This window comes from Entelurus aequoreus, linkage group LG07 (genome assembly GCF_033978785.1).
Source record: "Entelurus aequoreus isolate RoL-2023_Sb linkage group LG07, RoL_Eaeq_v1.1, whole genome shotgun sequence".
In the NCBI taxonomy this organism is placed as follows: domain Eukaryota; kingdom Metazoa; phylum Chordata; class Actinopteri; order Syngnathiformes; family Syngnathidae; genus Entelurus; species Entelurus aequoreus.
In genome coordinates, this window is record NC_084737.1 from 19,020,051 (window position 1) to 19,043,546 (window position 23,496).

The following is a 23,496-nucleotide window of genomic DNA, read 5'->3' on the forward strand; positions in this document are numbered from 1 at the left end:
ACGTAAGCGATGATATTACGGACCTTCGATCCCTCAGGCGGTACTGCATAAAAAAAAACGACATCTGTGTGTAAAGGATATCACCACATGGGCTTAGGAACACTTCAGAAAACCATTGTCAGTAACTACAGTTCGTTTCAACATCTGTTAGTGCAAGTTAAAACTCTAAAGCCAAAGCCAATTATCAACAACACCCAAAAACGCCACCGGCTTCGCTGGGCCTGAGCTCATGTAAGATGGACTGATGCAAAGTGGAAAAGTGTTCTGTGGCCTGACAAGTCCACATTTCAAATTGTTTTTGGAAACTGTGGACGTTGTGTCCTCTGAAACAAAGAGGAAAATAACCATCCGGATTGTTATAGGCGCAAAGTCCAAAAGCCAGCATCTGTGATGGTGTGGGGGTGTATCAGTGCCCAAGGCATGAGTAACTTACACATCTGTGAAGGCACCATTAATGCTGAAAGGTACATACAGGTTTTGGAGCAACATATGTTGACACCCAAGCAACGTTGTCATGCTTATTTCAGCAAGACAATGCCAAGCCATGTGTTACAACAGCATGGCTTCATAGTGAAAGAGTGCGGCTCCTGGACTGGCCTGCCTGTAGTCCAGACCTGTCCCCCATTGAAAATGTGTGGCGCAATATGAAGAAGATAAAATAAAATACCACAACGGTGACCTCGGACTGTTGAACAACTTAAGCTGTACATCAAGCAAGAACGGGAAAGAATTTCACCTGATATTTGCAAAAAAAAATTAAGTTTCTCAGATTGAACATTAAATATCTTGTCTCTGCAGTCTATTCAATTGAATATAAGTTGAAAAGGATTTGCAAATCATTGTATTCTGTTTTTATTTACCATTTACACAACGTGCCAACTTCACTGGTTTTGGGTTTTGTAAATAACCATCAAGCAGTAGTGAGTAGCAGTGGGTAAAAACATATATTTTCAAATGAATCGCGATTCTTATTTGCAACAATAGTTAATCAATTACAATAAAATGAAATAAAATAAATACTTTTTTAAATTAAATGTTGTGTAAAATGTTATTAAACAAAAGTAGTTTTATTTTAAGTAATTTACAAATGTTATAAGAGCTGTTTGTTTATTTTATGGAAGAATGAAGTTAATTATAAAACTGGCACCCAATGTTATTAAAAAAGTATACTGTAGATTTTGAATCGAGAATCAGTTTGAATCAAGAATCGATTACCCCCACGAATTGAATTGCTGCCCAAAGATTCAGAGCCCTAATCCAGTAGTGAGTATACAGTAAGGAACAAAGTGTAGTGAATTATGGACTTTAATTGCCTCAATTTGATGCAAACATCTCTTCACATAAGACATTGTCATAAAATACACAATAAATGCGTTGGTGAAACTCCTATTCAAGTGTTTTAATGTAAATATGTGAATAAATCCACTCACTTGCACCCCCATGTGGCACATTTGATACACTTCTCTTGTACGTGACACCTTGGTATGTATTGTCAAATATGATTTCAGACCAGAAATAGAAGAATGTTGGCGATAGGTGACATATAAAGTTCAGCTTGCTGACTATCAGTAGTATTTGACATTTGGGAGCACGCACAACATTTCAAAGAGGAGGTTGGCAGCTGTCAGGGCAGTGTTTCCTGTCGGAGGGGGAAACACAACATTTACTACAATAACACTTCAAAATAAAACAACTATAATCCATATTTGATCAACCACAGTCTCATGTAGGCAACAGGTGCATGTTCTTGAACAAGGGTGTCCTCTTCTATAAGCTACCAGTCTCTAATTTGCACCATATATAAAAAAAAAATAGTCAAGCTGTGGCTGTAGGCAACCTCCTGGTATAATTTGGATCAACTACACAATATGGCAACAGCTGCATTTGAAGTATGATCAGTGGTCATTATGCAGCTTTATTTAGCTCTGCATGCACTATAAAATGTTAGATGTGCCAACAGCTGTTGTTTACAATCAACTTATTCATGCTGGCTCAGCACTTATCTTCTTAACACTATTATGGGATCCTCATGGGAGGACATTTTGTCCTGCTTGTATGGCACATGATATCACACACAAGTCAACACGCTGCAGGACTGCTGATATCGCACATGATATCACACACAAGTAAACACGCTGCTAGACTGCTTGTATCGCACCTGATATCACACACAAGTAAACAAGCTGCAGGACTGCTGATATCGCACATGATATCACACACAAGTAAACACTCTGCAGGACTGCTTGTATCGCACATGACATCACACACAAGTGGAAAAGGTGCAGTACTGCTTGTATTGCACATGATATCACACACAAGTAAACACGCTGCAGGACTGTTGATATTGCACATGATATCACACACAAGTAAACACGCTGCAGGACTGCTTGTATCGCACACAAGTAGACAAGCTGCAGGACTGATTGTATCACAAATGATATCACACACAAGTAAACACGCTGCAGGACTGCTTGTATCGCACATAATATCACACACAAGTAGACAAGCTGCAGGACTGCTTGTAACGCACATGATATCACACACAAGTGAACACGCTGCAGGACTGCTTGTATCGCACGTGATATCACACACAAGTAAACACGCTGCAGGACTGCTTGTATCGCACATGATATCACACACAAGTAAACACACTGCAGGACTGCTTGTATCGCACATGATATCACACACAAGTAAACACGCTGCAGGACTGCTTGTATCGCACATGATATCACACACAAGTAAACACACTGCAGGACTGCTTGTATCGCACATGATATCACGCACAAGTAAACACACTGCAGGACTGCTTGTATCGCACATGACATCACACACAAGTAGACAAGCTGCAGGACTGCTTGTATCGCACATGATATCACACACAAGTAAACACACTGCAGGATTGCTTGGATTGCACATGATATCACACACAAGTAAACACTCTGCAGGACTGCTTGTATTGCAGGGATACCTCAGGGTAGTGTCTTGGGACCAATACTATTCAGTCTATACATCAATGACCTACCAGATGTATGCACAGATAGATATACATTTACAGATGTATGCGGATGACACAGTGGTATATACATCAGGTAAGACCTGTACTCTAGTTGCTGAGAAGTTAAATGCTAAATTAGACAAAATAGCATCTTGGCTGGCATCATCCGGTTTAACCCTAAACACTAAAAAGACTAACTCTGTCTGCTTCTCCATAAAAAAGCTACCTCAAACAAACCTGAATATAAAAAATAATGAGGAGCTCATTGAACAAGTACCTGAAGTCAAATATTTGGGCATAATCATTGACTATCAGCTGAATTTTAAAAGTCACATTAAGAAAATGTGTAAAACCCTGAAGGCAAACCTAGGCTGTTTTAAGATTATAAGACACTGCTTAACTCTTAGCTGTGCTTTTACTTTTATGAATGCAATGATTCTTTCACACATATCTTATGGCTTAACTACATGGTCCCAGGCACACCGGTCATCAATCAAGACCATTGAGTGTCTTTATAACCGCACCTTGAAAGTTCTAGACAAGAAGAGTATACGATATCATCATTGCCAAATTTTAACCAAATACAATATTTAAAGTTTTACCAATTTTATTTTGTTACACACAGTCAAACTGTTTTTTTAAATGCTTGGATAACTCTGCTCTCCAATTGCTCTGCAAGGCAATTACAAGACTGCAAAGTGGTACCAGATCTACCACCCGAGCAGTGTCAAAAGGCAACTGTTGTGTTCCATTCCGTAGAACATCTTTTGCCCAGACTGCCTTTTCAATAAAAGGACCACAACTATGGAACTCTTTACCGGACACTTTGAAAAGTATACCTGCTAATGTCACTTTCGAAAAACAAACAAAATTATGGCTAGTTGAGCAACAATCGTGTTCCCATGTTTAGTTTTTACTCATTTTTACTAATTGGTTTTTATCTAGTCTGCACTTTGTCTGTGTTATTATTATTATTATTGGCTCTTATCTAGTTTGCACTTTGTCTGTATTATTACTATTATCATTATTATGGACTCATTCTATTTTTTATTTTCCTATTTTATTGATGTTGGATCTGTGTTGTTGTTGTTGTTGTTGGGGACAAGTGTTGTAAACTTGCTTTGGCTACAAACACTATGATGCATACATCGGATAACTGTTTCAGATGTCTATGTTTTTGTATCTGTCCCTATTTCAAATAAACCTCTATAATAATAATATCGCACATGACATCACACACAAGTAGACAAGCTGCAGGACTGCTTGTATCGCACATGATATCACACAAGTAAACACGCTGCAGGACTGCTTGTACCGCACATGATATCACACACAAGTAAACATGTTGCAGGACTGTTAGTATCACACACAATGTCACACAAAAGTAAACACGCAACAGGACTGCTTGTATTGCACATGATATCACACACAAGCAAACACGCTGCAGGAACTGCTTGTATCGCCAACTGTTTGCATGCTAACAGTTAGCATGTGTCAACTCCCAAGTTATACGACTGCAAGGTGTACAGTGGCAAAATTAGCTCTAAAAGTTAGCACTCTAATGTTAGTATGTTTACAGTTGACATGTGTCACGTACCAAGTTATATGACACTGAGGTGTATGGCTGAATAATAGGCCTAAAAAGTTAGCATGCTACTAGTAGCATATGTACCATACCAGTGTATGACTCTGAGGTGTATGGCTGAAAAATAAGCCTAAAAAGTTAGCATGTTAAAGGTAGTATATGTTCCCATTGGATGGAGTTTTTTCTTGCCCTGATGTGGGGCGAGGATGTCATTGTGGCTTGTGCAGCCCTTTGAGACACTTGTGATTAAGGGCTATATTGACTGATTGCTTGATTGATGATAAGTACCATACCAGTACCGTATTTTTCGGATTATAAATCGCAGTTTTTTTCATAGTTTGGCAGGGGGTGCGATTTATACTCTGGAGTAGGGATGTCCGATAATGGCTTTTTGCCGATATCCGATATTGTCCAACTCTTTAATTACCGATACCGATATACAGTCGTGGAATTAACACATTATTATGCCTAATTTGGACAACCAGGTATGGTGACGATAAGGTCCTTTTTTTTAAAATTAATCAAATAAAATAAGATAAGTGAAGTGAAGTGAATTACATTTATATAGCGCTTTTTCTCAAGTGACTCAAAGCGCTTTACATAGTGAAACCCAATATCTAAGTTACATTCAAACCAGTGTGGGTGGCACTGGGAGCAGGTGGGTAAAGTGTCTTGCCCAAGGACACAACGGCAGTGACTAGGATGGCGGAAGCGGGGATCGAACCTGCAACCCTCAAGTTGCTGGCACGGCCGCTCTACCAACCGAGCTATACCGCCCAAATTTAAAAAAAAATCTTGAATAAAAAAGAAAGTAAAACAAAATAAAAACAGGTTAGATAGAAACTAGTAATTAATGAAAATGAGTAAAATTAACTGTTAAAGGTTAGTACTATTAGTGGACCAGCAGCATGCACAATCATGTGTGCTTACGGACTGTATCCCTTGCACACTGTATTGATATATATTGATATATAATGTAGGAACCAGAATATTAATAACAGAAAGAAACAACCCTTTTGTGTGAATGAGTGTGAATGGGGGAGGTAGGTTTTTTGGGTTGGTGCACTAATTGTAAGAGTATCTTGTGTTTTTTATGTTAATTTAATAAAAAACATTTTTTAAAAACAACAAAAAAACGATACAGATAATGAAAAAACAGATACCAATAATTTCCGATATTACATATTCAATCAATCAATCAATGTTTATTTATATAGCCCTAAATCACACGTGTCTCAAAGGGCTGTACAAACCACAACGACATCCTCGGTACAGAGCCCACATACGGGCAAGGAAAACTCACCCCAGTGGGACGTCAATGTGAATGACTATGAGAAACCTTGGAGAGGACCGCATATTAAAGCATTTATCGGCCGATAATATCGGCAGGCCGATATTATCGGACATACCTACTCTGGAGCGATTTATGTGTGAAATTATTAACACATTACCGTAAAATATCAAAATAATATTATTTAGCAGCAACACCGAGGAAGAAGATTTCATCGGATTGAGCGATTAGGAGTGACAGATTGTTTGGTAAAAGTATAGCATGTTCTATATGTTATAGTTATTTGAATGACTCTTACCATAATATGTTGCGTTAACATACCAGGCCCGTTCTCAGTTGGTTATTTATGCGTTATATAACGTACACTTATTCAGCCTGTTGTTCACTATTCTTTATTTATTTTAAATTGCCTTTCAAATGTCTATTCTTGGTGTTGGATTTTATCAAATAAATTTCCCCAAAAAATGCGACTTATATATGTTTTTTTCTTTCTTTATTATGCATTTTCGGCCAGTGCGATTTATACTCCGGAGCGATTTATAATCCGAAAAATACGGTATATGACTCTGCAATGTATGGCTAAAAGGGGCTTAAAAATTTAGCATGCTAATGGTAGCATGCTAGTAGTTAATGCACATCAAGCGCCAAGTTATATGACTCTTAGGTGTACGGCGGTGTAATTTGCGAAAAATGTTAGCATGATAATGTTAACAAGCTAGCATGCTAATGTTAGCATCCATCTTTATTAAACTACAAGTAATAGCACATTATCGAAATCAAATACCTGTTGTATCGTAGGGCGGAGACACTTCAACCAGGTCACAACCCACCAGGCTGAGTCCACGGCAGCCGCGAATGATCTCCACCCCCTGGATCCACACGACACGTGAAAAGGGTCTGCTCGCTGATACGCGACGACCTCGTGATATCGCGACAACTCGTGTACCTGTATGGGGGTGAGCCCGGCGATCTCAGGTGTCCCTGTTCCGGGTGCAAAGCCCGGGTCGAGAGCGTCGATGTCGAAACTGAGGTAGACGGGGCCGCTGCCGACTTGACCCCTGACCTCAGCCATTAAAGGCGCCAGGGATTTGAACCAGCACTCCTCCGCTTGCACCACACGAAACCCCTGAAAAATCATTCCTGCTTGTTCAAAACCAATCGGCAGCGATTAGCGGAGCGACGGATCATACACTGAGGTACGACTTAAAAAAAAGAAAAAGGAGCACATGAAGATGGACGAGATCCAGAAGGTAACCTGTGCTCGACTCCACTCGTACGCGTCGGCCGAGTAGCCCGAACCTCGCAGGCCGATCTGCACCACTCGCTTGCAGTCCAGCAGGCCCTCGTCCACGCATCGTCTAAAGGGCGTCCCATGGCCGATCTTTTCCCCCAGGACCACATCGCTGGTATCAGAGTGAGCGTCCACGTGGATCAGCCCCACTGGGCCGTACCTGTTTGTAGAGTACACGGTAGAAAAGTCACTGCAGTAGTAAGAACCGTGTTGATTGGACCATAAGGCGCATTAAAAGGGGTCATATTATATTTTCTACATGTAAAACACTTCCTTGTGGTCTACATCAGTGTTTTTCAACCTTTTTTGAGCCAAGGCACATTTTCTGCGTTGAAAAAATCAGGAGGCACATCACCAGCAGAAATTACTAAAAAACGAAACTCAGTTGACAGTAAAAAGTTGTTGTCGCAATTGTTGGATATGACTTTAAACCATAACCAAGCATGCACCAATATAGCTCTTGTCTCAAAGTAGGTGTACTGTCACCACCTGTCACATCACCCCCTGACTTATTTGGAGTTTTTTGCTGTTTTCCTGTGTGTAGTGTTTTAGTTCTTGTCTTGCGCTCCTATTTTGGTGGCTTTTTCTCTTTTTTTGGTATTCTCCTGTAGCAGTTTCATGTCTTTGAACGATATTTCCCGCATCTACTTTGTTTTAGCAATAAAGAATATTTCAGTTGTCTTTATCCTTCTTCGTGGGGACATTGTTGATTGTCATGTCATGTTCGGATGTACATTGTGGACGCCGTCTTTGCTCCACAGTAAGTCTTTGCTGTCGTCCAGCATTCTGTTTTTGCTTACTTTTGTAGCCAGTTCAGTTTTAGTTTCGTTCTGCATAGCCTTCACTAAGCTTCAATGCCTTTTCTTAGGGGCACTCACCTTTTGTTTATTTTTGGTTCAAGCATTAGATAACTTTTTACCTGCACACTGCCTCCCGCTGTTTCTGACATCTACAAAGCAATTAGCTACCGGCTGCCACCTACTGATATGGAAGAGTATTACACGGTTACTCTGCCGAGCTCTAGACAGCACCGACACTCAACAACAACACTTAATTTGCAGACTATAATTACTGGTTTGGAAAAAATATTTTCAACCCAAATAGGTGAAATTAGATAATCTCTCACGGCACACCAGACTGTATCTCACGGCACACTAGTGTACCGCGGCACAGTGGTTGAAAAACACTGGTCTACATAACATGTATTGGTGGTTTTTTGGTCAACATTTTGTATAGATTACAGTATTTCCGGACTATAACGCGCACTGGTATATAAGACGCACCAACTAAACTTTAGAAGAAAAGAAAAAAATCCATATATTAGCCAGATATATGCAGATATATACGTTGTGAAATTAGTTTTTTATACAGTAATATTTCGTAAATGTTTATTTATTCATTGTTTCCAAAAATGTGTCTGTAACACGGCAGTAAAACGGTTGATCAAACCAAACAGAAGTCATCGTCATGGACCCACTAGCTGCGGAAGCTAGCTTTCCAATCAGCTAAACAAACAAAATAACTCCACGGTGATGTTGTGGTGAATTTATTTCCGAAACTGAAACAATACAAAAAGAATGCAGTTGTAAGTTAGTAACACTAACACAGACACTTGTGAACCTGTTAGCATTTTAGCTAATGCTAACACGGCGAGTTTTATTACATTACGATATCACGTACAAATGTGCATGAAAACACTGCTACAGACATCACACATGGGACGGTTTAGTGTGCAAGAATTGTTTTAGTTATATTGTAAAACTTACATATGTAACTTACATCGATTACGCATGCACCTCCTGGTACCCTAGCACCTCCAAAACCCTCAAATCTAAACTCCAAACATCTCAGAACAAGCTAGTCAGGTTACTGCTAGACCTCCACCCCAGATCCCACCTCACTCCTACCCACTTCTCTAAAGTGGGCTGGCTCAAGGTGGAGGACAGAGTTAAACAACTTGCACTGAGCCTAGTCTATAAAATCCGCTACACCTCCCTGATACCGAAGTACATGTCAAACTACTTCCTTAACGTAAATGACCGCCATAACCACAACACCAGGGGGAGCTCCACTAACCATGTTAAACCCAGATTCCGAACTAACAAAGGTCTTAACTCATTCTCTTTCTATGCCACATCAATGTGGAATGCGCTCCCAACAGGTATAAAAGAAAGGGCATCTCTATCTTCCTTCAAAACCGCAATAAAAGTTCACCTCCAGGCAGCTACAACCCTAAACTAACACCCTCCCCGGATTGCTAATAATCAAATGTAAACAATCAAATGCAGATACTTTTTCTTATGCCTTCTGATCTCTCTCTCTCTCTCTCTCTCTCTCTCTCTCTCTCTCTCTCTCTCTCTCTCTCTCTCTCTCTCTCTCTCTCTATGTCCACTACTTGATGTCCATATCCTACCCCCCCCCCACCCTCCACACCCCTGATTGTAAATAATGTAAATAATTCATTGTGATTATCTTGTGTGATGACTGTATTATGATGATAGTATATATGATAGTATATATCTGTATCATGAATCAATTTAAGTGGACCCCGACTTAAACAAGTTGAAAAACTTATTCGGGTGTTACCATTTAGTGGTCAATTGTACGTAATATGTACTTCACTGTGCAACCTACTAATAAAAGTCTCAATCAATCAATCAAAGTTGCTCGGAGTGATGAATGAAAAATCCATATGAGTAGAAACGCTATGGACAGCTAGAAGACGGAATGGCACTTGCACTTCCGGTCAAAACCACTAAATTGATGGACACTGCAGCACTCGCAGTGAGCAAACTCGTCCGAAAGATGGCGCCACAGCACAAACAATAAGTGTATTTTGTTGTTGTTGTTTTTTTAAACAATTTGCTTAATGGCCGTCAGTAAAGAAAAATCCATAAATTAGGTCGCACCATTTTATAAGCCGCAGGGATCAAAGCGTAGGAAAAAAGTAGCAGCTTTTAGTCCGGAATTTACGGTATGTTTTAACCATAACCATCTTCGAGTCGCTTTCTGAATGTCTCTTCAGGATGCACAGTTTTGTGGGCGGGTCTTATTTACATGCCGCCCCCTCGACAGCGTCTTCTCCCCGTCATCCATGTTGTAGTTTTTAGCGCTTTCATAGCGAGTCTACTGACAGATTTAAGTTAGAACTGTACACTACTTTATATTAGAAATGGCAACAAAGGAAGATGAATGCCCCATAACAAGAAGATAGAGGAAAAAGAAGGAGCTTATTGACCACAGCGCGGACTACAATGGCGGATGCGCGCACATTTTCGGGAGTTATGCAGATCCCAAATACACAACAGCAGGTGGGTTTTGCATAATATTGCAAAACAAAACACCAGATAATGTCTGCTAATAGGTGCCATTTTGGGGTCCTTATACACACACCATAATAATACCATATGTTGAAGCACAGTATGTCTGACTATGGCAGCCGTAATGCTCCGACAATCCATCAAGCGGTGCGGCTTCGTAGCTTACCAAAGTTCTACTAAAAAATTTTGACGGATTTTTGAGCGATGTGTGCAATGTTCTATATTCTCAATGAAACAAAGTGTTGGTGTTGCTTGCTAGCATGATTTATTGAACATTGGCAACCTGCAGTCCACACGTATCTCTTATGCTTGACTGCCATTTACTGGTCACACTTATCATTACACAAAATGCCAAATAAAGTTGGTTCGAGGTCGGTAAGCACAACCAGAATTTTTACATACATTAGGCGCACCGGGTTATAAGGAGCATTGTGAAAATGAAAAGGTTTTGGGTGCGCCTTATAGTCCGAAAAATACGGTAGGTGTAATAATAATAATAATAATAATAATGAATTGCATTTGTTACGCACTTTACATTTGTTAAAATCTCAAAGTGCTACAAAGTATTAAAAATAAAAATAGAAAGTAAGAATATATAATAAAAAAATTAAAATAGAAATGAATCATGACACACACTAGATAAAACAGAAACATAGATAAAGTAGAAATAAGAGCCTGAAAGCACTGGATAAAAAAACAGATAAGCAAGCAGTGCATTTAAAAACAAGAAGGCAGAGAAATTAGATAAAAGCTGTGTTAAAAAGGTGGGTTTTTAGTCCCTTCTTAAAATGGTCGACCGACTGTGGTGCTCTAAGATGGTCGGGGAGAGCGTTCCAAAGTTCGGGAGCGGTCGAGCAGAAAGCCCGGCGGCCCATTGATTGTAGCTTTGTCCTGATGCGTTTGAGGAGGTTGGTGTTTGAGGAGCGGAGGCTGCGGGTAGGGGGTTGAGGGGAAACTAGGTCCTTGAGGTAGGAGGGGGCGTTGCCGTAGATGCATTGGTGAGTGAGCAGGTTGATCTTAAATTGGGTCCGGGATGCAATAGGGAGCCAGTGGAGTGATTTGAGGATAGGTGTGATATGATCACGCTTGCGCACTCTCGTCAGGATCCTCGCTGCGCTGTTTTGAATGTACTGGAGCTTTTTGATGCTCTTTTTGGGGACCCTGACGAGAAGTGCGTTGCAGTAATCAAGCCTGGAGGAGATGAAGGCATGGACGAGTCTTTCAGTGTCGGCTGGGGTAAGTGAGGGGCGGAGTCTTGAGATGTTGCGGAGGTGAAAGAAAGAGGTTTTGCGCAGATAGTTGATGTGGGCTTCAAAGTTCAGGTGGGGGTCCATTTTCACTCCCAGGTTGGTGACAACTGGGGAGAGTGGCAGGTCCTGTCCAGAGAAGGTGATGCTGGTTATGGGGCATGTGTTGATCTGGTGTGGGGTGCCTATTTTCATGACCACTGTTTTGGAGAGGGGCGTTGGAAATGAGGGTGAGGTTTGCATTGTTTGCAGGTAGAGCTGTGTATCATCAGCATAGCAATGGAAGGAAATTCCATGCCTGCTGATGATACGGCCAAGGGGTAGTAGATACAAGGTGAACAGGGTGGGGCAGAGGACAGATCCCTGGGGTACACCGCAGGTGACAGGCAGGGTGCGCGAATGTGAACCTCCCAGGGAGACATATTCTGACCGACCGGAGATGTAGGACTTAAACCACTGTAGTGTTGTATTGTTGAGACCGATGGTGGATTGAAGGCGACTGATTAGGATGTTGTGGTCGACAGTGTCAAATGCGGCTGTAAGGTCCAGTAGGATTAACAGAGAGGGGGAGCCGGCATCCGCCGCCATCAGGAGGTCGTTAGTGACCCTGACCAGGGCGGTTTCTGTACTGTGGGCAGAACGGAAACCAGATTGAAATTTTTCGCTAATGTTGTTGAGTTTGAGATTAGTTTTGAGCTGTGAGGAGACTACTTTCTCCAGTATTTTAGAGAGGAATGGTAGGTTTGAGATGGGCCTGTAGTTGGAGAGGGTGTCTGGGTCGAGGGAGGGTTTTTTAAGAAGAGGGGTGAGGATGGCGGTCTTAAGAGTTAGTGGAATGTGGCCGGTCTGAAAGGAGAGGTTGATGATGTTGGTGATCAGGGGGCTTATTGTACAGATGTTGGTTTTGACTAGGGTGGTGGGAAGAGGGTCCAGGGCACAGGTAGAGGGCTTCATTCTTCTGACAATGTCCTCAATCTCTTGCTGTGTAGTGCTGGTGAAAGATGAGAGGGGGTTAGGGATCAGAGGCAGTGGGACGATGGTTGGGACAATTTGAGTGACGGGGCCAGAAAGAAGGGAGCGGATGTTGTCTACCTTAGTTCTGAAGAACTCAAGGTAGGTGTTGCATTGATCAGCTGTTGTGTTATGGTGTTTGGAGGATTGTGGTTGCAGAAAGTGGTTGACGGTGGAGAAGAGTGTTTTAGAGTTGCCAGGGTTTTTGTTGATTATGTTGGAGTAAAATTGTGACTGTGCCTCCCTGAGAGATCTTGCGTAGGCCTTTTGGTGTTCCCTAAAGGCCTGTCTGTGGACAGTTAGCCCAGTGGAGTTTCGTCGCCGTTTCAGAGCCCGCCCGGCCGTCTTCATTTTCCTCAGCTCGTGTGTGAACCAGGGGGCTGAGTGTGAGAAGGTGACTGTACGGGTTTTAACAGGGGCGTGGAGGTCGAGGAGGTTTTTCAAATTGGTGTTGTAGTGGTCGAATGCACCGCTCAAGGATGGGGGGATTGCAGCAGAGAGGAGTTCCAGGTCGAAGGTGAAAGTGGCGGGGTTTATGTTTTTAAAATTACGGAAATTTATTTGGCGTTTGGGCTTGATATGAGAGGTAGAGAACGGTAGCTCAATGGAAATGACCTTGTGGTCAGACACGCCCAGTGAGTAGGCGACCAGATTTTTGATGGGAGTGGAGTCTGTGATGACCAGGTCAAGAGTGTGTCCCCTGCTGTGTGTGGGGGTATCCACATGTTGTGTGAGGTCCAGAGAGTCTAGTAGTTGTAAGAAATCAGATGCAAATTGGCAGGATGGGTTGTCCACATGGATGTTTATGTCTCCCAGAATTATGACATTTGTGGATGTTGAGCAGAGGGTGGTGAGGAGGTCAGAAACTTCGGAGATGAAAGTTGCGTTTTGTTTGGGTGGTCGGTAAATGAGGAGCAGGGTCATGGAAAAGGGGGGTTTGCAGTTGAATGCAAAGCATTCGAAAGTGGACAGCGGTGGCAGGGGGACAGGGGACAGTTCCAGGTGGTCCTTGTGGAGAATAGCTATGCCACCACCACGCCCCGTCCTGCGGGCCTTCTCCAGGTATTTATAGCCAGGAGGGCATGCACGGTTGAGGTTGATGTATTCCTCTGGTTTGTGCCAGGTTTCAGTGAGACACATTAGGTCCAGTCCCTTGTCGAGGATGTGAGTATGAATGAGTGCTGTTTTGTCAGTGAGAGATTGAACATTGAAAAGTTCAATTTTGAGAGGGAGTAAATCTCTGGAGAGGGCGAAGTAGATTGAGATCCACTCCACGTTTATTTTGCAGCCTGGTAAGTGGAAGCCTCACGGTGTGAGCAGTGGAATCCACTCCAGTGACTGGAAGCTGTGATCCACTCCATGTTTTCCACGTAGCTTATGGTCGCGTGGTCTCGCGTCATTTCCGGGGTTGCTACATGGTCCCATGTTGCCGGCGTTCTGATGACGCGAATTGGGTGCGACTTGGCGTTGTGTTGAGCAGATGGAAGGGATAGAGGACTGGCTGTAAACAAATTGTCGTCGGGAGCCTCTATGTTTGTAGCGGGATCGGCATAGGAGTCCAAGTTGTTGAATTATTGAGATGCATGCTGGAATGGCGCTTTTGTTAAGCTCCAGCAGCTTCGAGAAGGAGTATTTCAGCATAGTGGCAGCAAGCGGAGGGAAAATGTTTAGGTGTAAATATGTAGTAAGGCTAATTGGTAAATAATAATACAAATATGTGCAGCTTCCTATATATTTAGTAGCTAACAATGCAGCACAATATTATTATTGTATATATGATACTATTTTTTTCTTTTTCTGTTTGCTTTGCTCTGTCTGATATTTGCAATGGCCTTATTTGGTGTTCCTGGGTGGAGCCACCGGTCCTAACCAGCAGGCACTCGACAATTAGTTTTGAATAATTGTTTTACATTTTATTAGATGCGAGACTGTCATCTCCTGATCTCTACTTTTGCAGGCGCTAGTTTGGCTTCGCTAGCTTCTTGCTCCAGTCTGTATATTATTTTATAAAAGTACTCTTTTGTCTCTGCTTAACTGCCTTGTAACATAATAATGTTAATAATAATAATAATAATAATAATAATGGTATTAATATAGTGCAGGGTTGTCCAAACTGAAAAGTCAAATATGCAGCTGCCATTTGGATATTTTTTTATTTTGTAAAAAATGCTAAAAACCGAAATTATATATATGAATTTAAAAATTGTACTTTGTATTATAGGTTACATAATTATTTTTATACCATACCGATATGGGAGCCCTGAGTATTGGTGGATACAATATAGGCACAAATGATAATTTTTTTTTGGCGACACTTAGCGGTTACAATAATTTATTAAGCTCATGACGTCGTAAGTGGAATGATGCGGACACGTTTGTTATTGGATACAATTGTAATACGCTTCTGTCTGCCTTGGGGACTTTGAATCTGTATTGAATATTTGTTTATATTGACAAGTGTCATGTTTTAACGGCATTATTGTTCAATTAAGGACACTATAGCTTGCACTAATCCGATACTTGCTATTTTGCGTGTATCAGATCGATATGCGATATAAATATCATATCGAGACAGCCTTAGTTAGTAGTATCAAAATTTAAAAAATTCTCACTACATGATGTCTTTTTGCTCTTTTTTGTTTCATTGTTACTTGTTTTGTTTGATTTTACTTCAACAATATACTGCGGTACAACAAAACTGAAACTGTAGGCCCCGAAAGGCTCCGGGGCCACACTTTGGACACCTCTGATATGGCGCCTTTTTTGACACTTATAGCACGTTTACAGTGAAAAGCCATTATAATAATATAACAAGATAATATACTTACTTTTCAGCAACGGCTTGCAAGATCGGATATGTAATTGTGTGATCCCCACCTATCGAAAAACAAAATCAAAAATGTTGACACAATATTCGAAAAAGGAGGAGTTTTTGAAAGTGTGGCACAATTAGTCTCACGCAGAAAACATGCAAACCCCAAAACCAGTGAAGTTGGCACGTTGTGTAAATTGTAAATAAAAACAAAATACAATCATTTGCAAATCCTTTTAAAGCAATATTCAATTGAATGGACTTCAAAGACAAGATACTTAATGTTCGAACTGGAAAACTTTATTTTTGCAAATATTAGCTCATTTGGAATTTAATGCCTGCAATATGTTTCAAAAAAGGCAAATGACAAAAAAGACTGAGAAAGATGAGGAATGCTCATCAAACACTTATTTGGAACATCCCACAGGTGAACAGGCTAATTGGGAACAGGTGGGTGCCATGATTGGGTATAAAAGCAGCTTCCATGAAATGCTCAGTCATTGACAAACAAGGATGGGGCAAGGGTCACCACTTTGTGAACAAATGCGTGAGCAAATTTTCCAACAGTTTAAGAACAACATTTCTCAACGAGCTATCGCAAGAAATTTAGGGATTTCACCATCTACGGTCCGTAATATCATCAAAAGGTATAGAAAATCTGGAAAAATCCCTGCACGTAAGCGATGATATTACGGACCTTCGATCCCTCAGGCAGTACTGCATCAAAAAGCAACATCAGTGTGTGAAGGATATCACCACATGGGCTCAGGAACACCTCAGAAAAGCACTGTCAGTAACTACAGTTGGTCGCTACATCTGTAAGTGCAAGTTAAAACTCTACTATGCAAAGCCAATGCCATTTATCAACAACACTCAGAAACGCGGCCGGCTTCGTTGGGCCCAAGCTCATCTAAGCTGGACTGATGCAAAGTGGAAAAGTGTTCTGTGGTCTGACGAGTCCATATTTCAAATTGTTTTTGGAAACTGTGGACGTTGTGTCCTCCGGAACAAAGATGAAAAGAACAATCCGGATTGTTATAGGCGCAAAGTTCAAAAGTCAGCATCTGTGATGGTATGGGGGTGTATTAGTGCCCAAGGCTTGGGTAACTTACACATCTGTGAATGCACTATTAATGCTGAAAGGCACATACAGGTTTTGGAGTGACATATGTTGCCATCCAAGCAATGTTATCATGGACGCCCCTGCTTATTTCAGCAAGACAATGCCAAGCCACGTGTTACAACAGCGTGGCTTCATAGTAAAAGAGTGCGGGTACTAGACTGGCCTGCCTGTAGTCCAGACCTGTCTCCCATTGAAAATGTGTGGCATATTCTGAAGCGTAAAATGCGACAATGGAGACCCAGGACTGTTGAACAACTTAAACTGTAAATCAAGCAAGAATGGCAAAAAATTCCTCCTGAAAAGCTTTAAAAATTGGTCTCCTCAGTTCCTGAACTTTTACTGAGTGTTGATAAAAGGAAAGGCCATGTAAAATGTCCCTGCGCCAACTTTTTTACAATGTGTTTCTGCCATTAAATTCTACGTTAATGATTATTTGAAAAAAAAAAAAAAAGAGTTTCTCAGTTCGAACATTAAATATCTTGTCTTTGCAGTCAATTCAATTGACTATAAATTGAAAAGGATTTGCAAATCATTGTATTCCGTTTTTATTTACCATTTACACAACGTGCCAACTTCACTGGTTTTGGGTTTTGTAATTTGTATGAATAAAAAATAATATTAAAAAAATCTACTTCTCTTATTTGACATAAAAAAAACATCCATCCTTCCATCCATTTCCTACCGCTTGTCCCCCTTGGGGTCGCGGGGGGTCGCCGGAGCCCATCTCAGCTGCATTCGGGCGGTAGGCGGGGTACACCCTGGACCAGTCGCCACCTCATCGCAGGGCCAACACAGATAGACAGACAACATTCACACTCACATTCATACACTAGGGCCAATTTAGTGTTGCCAATCAACCTAGTTAGAAATATTTGATGAAACTGATGTTAACTTAGCAGGTTCCAAAAAGAAATTGTTCTTATTTTTTCTCAAGCTGCTAGGCCTCCTGTGAAGTCTTATTAAAAGCTTTGAATTTTTTTGGTGGATTCCGGATGCCACAAAGACACACTCACCCATGGTGAGAGGGATGCAGCCCGAGGACACGACGTCTCTGTAGGCGTCCCTGATGCGCCTGCACGTGTCCTTCAGGTCGTACACGTTGACGTTGACGTCTCCGATGTCCGCCACCACCAGGGACTCGAAAGGGGCGGCACGGGTGCCGGCGTTATAGGCCCTCAGCATGGACGATTCCACTCGGATCTGCCGGGGACCAAACCTGAACCAGAGAGTCCGTTATTCAGGTACATGGGAAACATGATCATGTTTCATAAGCTGTGATACACCACAGGGGAAGTGTTCACAAAAATATGATGACAATGTCAATACAAATATTGATAGGTTCAAAAGTGCTAAACCAAAGCTATTTTTTTTACCGCCCGCGACACAATGGCTGGCATTCTAATATTAACATGCTATCTTATTTGCTAGATTTACAGATATACACCTCTGCGTCAAATATTTTGTCATGTAACGAATGATACGTGTTAGCAAGCTAACGTTAGTATGCTAGCTTTTTTTTTTTAGGCTAATTTGTAGGTTTACACATCAGTCATATTTTGGTACTTGATGCATGCTAACGTTAGCAGGCTGGCATTTTAAACACCTTTTTCAGGTACACACCTCAGTGTAATATATATTGGTACTTTACGCATGTTACAGTTAGCATTTTAGCATGATAATATTAGAATGCTAGCTTTTTTTAGACACTATAAATTTCAGACTATAAGCCACTACATTTTTTTCCTACGCTTTGAATTCTGCAGCTTATAAAACGGTGCGGCTAACTGATGGATTTTTCTTCTAATGCAAATAGTTTTCATAAAACACACTTTGCTCCTATTTTGCCTGTTGCTATCTGGCCAGAATGCTAATTGTTAGCATTTCAGCTCAGCTCTTTAGAAATCACAAGAAATGTCTACTGATATTGCATGTTCTAGTTCTTAGGGAAATATTTATACATTGTACTGGTTTTGCATGTGGAAAATAGCCCCCACATCCTTTGATATGTCAGTCTGTGGCCATGAGTGGAAAAAGTATTTAGCACTCTTTGGTTCAAATTATTTGGAACATACATACTAGGTTATATCGAAGAACATTACATGGTTAATAGGGGTGAGCATATTGATGGTATCGATATCAAGGTACGTATTGGTATTTGGTCGACTCTAGAGTGGTGAATACTTTGGATGCTGTTTCTCATCAACAATCTACTCCCTCATGCTAGTGTTCATCATCTTTTCTCATCTCTCTCTCTCTTCCTTTACTTTCCTATATTCAAACTGTGTGTGGTGTTACAGTGACCAAAAATTCTAAAAATACTTGTTAAATAAAACCTCTGCCTTGTTTTTAATGAATATTTACGCCTACTACGCTACTGTGTTTTCACGTTGGTCATTATGGTGGTACTTGAAGAGCCGAGCGTTTTCTAAAAGGTAATACTTGGTGAAAAAAGCTTGAGAAGCACTGATTTAGCTACATTAAAGCTGTAAATGATATACATTATCTCAAATAACTAAAAATGAATTAAATGAATGGACTTTAAGACAAAATGAATGTGATCATACAAAGTACGTTTACATGAAGGATAGCTATTGCTGCTTCAGATACAAATACGGAAAGGTACACTGTAAAAAAAATTATATTTTTATGGTTAATTTACTCTTAATTTCTACTGTAATTTTTCTATTTTTTTTAAATAGTTTATAAAACTGTACAATTGAAGACATTATCTGTAAATAAACAATCCGCCTGTTATTTTAAGTAATATGCCAGTATTGACAAACTATGTATATTTCTATTTTTTTTACAGAAAAATAACAAATTAATTATACATAGCATTTTCTGTTTTCTTAAATTACTTTCAAATTCATGTAAAATTACAGTAATTATCTTTCATTAAATATCTAGCTTGTTATATAAAAGTCTATGTCCATACAAACAACCTAACACAGGGGTGTCAAACTCAAATACAGAGTGGGACAAAAAATAAACTGAACAAAGCCGCGGGCCAAGGTTGAACAAATTAACCTTTAACGTACTCTACGAGCTATCGTCATGCCCGCTTTTCATCCATTCTAACATCGTTCAGACCCAGTCACAAGATATGTGCGGCAAGTGAAATTACACGCCAGAGTTTGACACCCATGCTGTAGAATAAAGGTATTTTTCTGCAGAACTGTTTGCATCGTCACTTTATTAAAGGTGGTTGATCTTAACAATTCAGAAAAATGTTGTAAAATAATGGTATTTTTCTGTGGAACTGCCAGCATTATCACTTCATTAAAGGTGTTTGATCATAATAATTTGGAAAAACTCTTTAGAATAAAGGTATTTTTCTGCAGAACTGTTTGCATTGTCACTTTATTAAAGGTGATTGATCTTAATAATTTAGTAAAAATTTGAAAACTACGATATTTTTCCGCAAAACGTTTCATGAAAATTTCTGTAAATATAATGTTTTTGATCATTATTTGGTTTACAATGTTTTACTTTAATTTTATGGTTTTCGTTTGGCAGCCGTAGCTGCCAGTAGATGAACCGTTTTTTTACATATTTTTTTTTTACAGTGTAAGATACACTCACAAAATTTGATTTATTTTGTGGGACCAAAAATAATTTAATAACAACTTTATCAAATACTTTTTGGACCCATTTATCATATCATAATATCATTATGATAACGTTTTTATAAAAGCGAATAACTCCCTTCTTTTTCCTGATACTCTAATGTGCAACCTAAATCAACAATGATTAGAGCTGCACATATGAATTTAAGTAGAAAAAAAGAAGACGAAAAACCTCCAAAAGTATCTATGCCTCAACTGGTGTTTAGTTCACTGCACATCACTGCTTGTTAAATAAAACCTCTGCCTTGTTTTTAATGCATACTTGCCAACCTTGAGACCTCCGATTTTGGGAGGTTGGGGGCGTGGTTAAGAGGGGACGAGTATATTTACAGCTAGAATTCACCAAGTCAAGTATTTCATATATATACATACTTGCCAACCCTCCCGTTTTTAGCGGGAGAATCCCGGTATTCAGCGCCTCTCCCGACAACCTCCCGGCAGAGATTTTCTCCCGACAAACTCCCGGTATTCAGCCGGAGCTGGAGGCCACGCCCCCTCCAGCTCAATGCGGACCTGAGACTGAGTGGGGACAACCTGTTCTCACGTCCGCTTTCCCACAATATAAACAGCTTGCCTGCCCAATGACGTCATAACATCTAGGGCTTTTAGAGAGTAGAGTGCACAACTGCGCACACAACAAGGAGACGAAGCAGAAGAACGAGGTAATTACAGACATGGCGACGCCGTCGACGAGCAAGATGAAGAAATACGCTTGCAAGTTCCAAAACGAATGGAAACAAGAATTTCAGTTCATCCAGGACAGTTCGAAGGGGAAGGTGTATGTTGCCTGTAAATTTTGTAGAACAGACTTCTCCATTGAACACGGTGGCCGAAATGATATACTCATCATGAACGGAGAAGTTAAACAGGACAATACTGCCATCTAATGGATAGCCACCGGAACACTGAAATTCAAGTATTTTTTTTTTTTTCTATGTAAATAAAATAAATATATATATATATATATATATATATATATATATATATATATATATATATATATATATATATATATATATATATATATATATATATATATATATATATATATATATATATATATATATATATGTATGTATATAGCTAGAATTCACTGAAAGTCAAGTATTTCATATATATATATATATGAAATATATATGAAATACTCGAGTTGGTGAATTCTAGCTGTAAATAACCACGCCCCCAACACCCCCCCCCCTCACCCCCGACCAAGCCACCCCCCCTACCCCCCACCTCCTGATATTGGAGGTCTCAAGGTTGGCAAGTATGTATATATATATATATATATATATATATATATATATATATATATATATATATATATATATATATATATATATATATATATATATATATATATATATATATCTACATCCTGAAAATATGCAAACAAAACTGTGTTTAGATAATTGATACTTCAAACTTGCATGAATAAATCTTAAGGAATATAACATAACTTGGCTTCTGAGAGCTTCAAAATGTAATGAATAAAATGCTAAAGTTGTTGATAAACAAGCAATTATTTTAATAATTAAATATGGTCATTTTAAATCAATTATTATGATCATTTAAAATTAATTATTTCAAATATGTTTATTTTATTGTATAATTCTATGGCTGGATGCAATAAGGAGTCAGAAAAAATACATAAAAATACAATTAATTTTGATGTTTTTAGCAAAATATAGTAACAATTTATTTAGTTTTTTTTTTTTAAATTAATAAATATATTTATTTTTAGGTAAGATAAACATAATAATACAATGTATCTCTAGTCTGGATGATTTAGTTCTTGTCACCCTGTTTTCCTCCCGTCTCTTCCCCGAGGATAGCTCCATGAGCTGGGCAAACGCCTGGAGATGCCCTACGTCAACAACACGGTCGGAGGCCCGTCGGTGCGCAGCTCGTACATCGCCGCCCTCAGCAGCCTGACAGCAACGTGTGCGCCAACACGGACACCGAGAAGATCTTCTCCATCTGCACCATGCTAATCGGCGGTATGCCGGACGCCTCGTATGGAATAACGTGATTGGGCAGGCCCGCTGTTTATATCGTGGGAAAGCGGACGTGAAAAAAGGCTGTCCTCACTCAGGTCCGCATGGAGCTGGAGGGGGCGTGGTCTCCAGCTCCGGCTGAAAATCGGGAGATTTTCGGGAGAATATTTGTCCCGGGAGGTTTCCGGGAGAGGCGCTGAATTTCGGGAGTCTCCCGGAAAATTCGGGAGGGTTGGCAAGTATGTTTTAATGAATACTTAGGCCTACTACGCTACTGTGTTTTCATGTTGGTCATTATGGTGGTACTTGGAGAGACAGGTGTTTTCTAAAGTGTTTTTAAAGGCGGTATTGATTTAGCTACATTACACCGTGTTCCTGTGAATGATATACATTATCTCAAAGAACTAAAAAAATCAAAAGTGTCAACATTTTGGTTTGAGAATCGATATCAGAGCACAAAGATCTGGTATCAGCGGTATGTCAGTATCGATCCGCCATCGTTACCTAATCAATTGTAATTGAACAAATGCAGCATTGTCTACAATCAATTAATAAACGCCCCATGTTGTGTATTAACAATACATGTTGCCGTTGCGTAATGGTAATATGATATCGGCACCTGGCTCCTGGTCTGTTGGAGGTTCCAGTATCGATAGGGACGCCAATGAAGGCGGCATCCAGGCCCGCCATTTTGTTCGTGTAAGGCAGTTTGGCCATCGTTGGGATCCCGGAGACTCTCGCCACAAACTCGGCGCTCGGTGGAACATTGAAGCTTTTGCCGGAGTTTGGTCTGCTGGGGTTCGGACGTAAACGTCCACAAACAAACGGCCGGAGTGGCCGAGAGAAGAAGAGGAGGCGTGAGGTCGACCTCGAAGAAAACACAACTTTGTTCCACATGTTGCTGTTCTAATCTCACCCTCACAAAGTTGACCTTTACACGGACCCCGTGGGCTCAAATATGTGGCACTATTCCAGCGGCTATTAATAAATTTTTGATTTTCTACAATAATTTAAATATACTATGCATTACATAAATTATGATTTTAGATCATGTGTACATCGTGTATAATAATAATTGTAAGCGACAAGAGTTGTCCGTCGACTTGTTGTCAATAAAGTTTGGTTCCAGCCACTGTAAACGACGGGGAATTATGGCGACTGTTTGTCAATAAAGGTTGTTGAAAAAAAAGGTTACTGCGGC

General features: G+C 40.2%; 1 protein-coding gene across 2 annotated transcripts; it reads right to left on the bottom strand.

Annotated features, from left to right (window-relative positions):
* Window positions 1-1,295: 1,295 nt before the first annotated feature.
* On the bottom strand, window positions 1,296-23,401 carry agmat (agmatine ureohydrolase (agmatinase)). 2 transcript variants are annotated; one of them, XM_062051953.1, is made up of 8 exons: window positions 23,212-23,401; window positions 22,915-23,088; window positions 17,689-17,891; window positions 15,569-15,617; window positions 7,127-7,322; window positions 6,818-6,997; window positions 6,656-6,740; window positions 1,296-1,639 (listed from the first exon to the last, which is right to left on the bottom strand). In XM_062051953.1, exons 2-8 carry the CDS (start codon window positions 23,010-23,012, stop codon window positions 1,566-1,568), a joined length of 885 nt encoding a protein of 294 aa, XP_061907937.1. In that variant the 5' UTR covers window positions 23,013-23,088; window positions 23,212-23,401; the 3' UTR covers window positions 1,296-1,565. The 2 variants fall into 2 exon arrangements, with proteins under 2 accessions (XP_061907937.1, XP_061907936.1); XM_062051952.1 differs by having other exon boundaries at window positions 22,915-23,401.
* Window positions 23,402-23,496: the final 95 nt, after the last annotated feature.

What these genes read in the sequence shown, in the direction of transcription:
- agmat (XM_062051952.1), bottom strand. Translation starts at nt 23,192, where the DNA reads ATGTGGAACAAAGTTGTGTTTTCTTCGAGGTCGACCTCACGCCTCCTC. An exon ending in CTGCATCCCTCTCACCATGG is followed by an intron (nt 15,618 to 17,688) that starts GTGAGTGTGTCT and finishes GTTTTTCGATAG; the next exon opens with GTGGGGATCACACAATTACA. An exon ending in CCGGGCTCACCCCCATACAG is followed by an intron (nt 6,741 to 6,817) that starts GTACACGAGTTG and finishes GTGTGGATCCAG; the next exon opens with GGGGTGGAGATCATTCGCGG.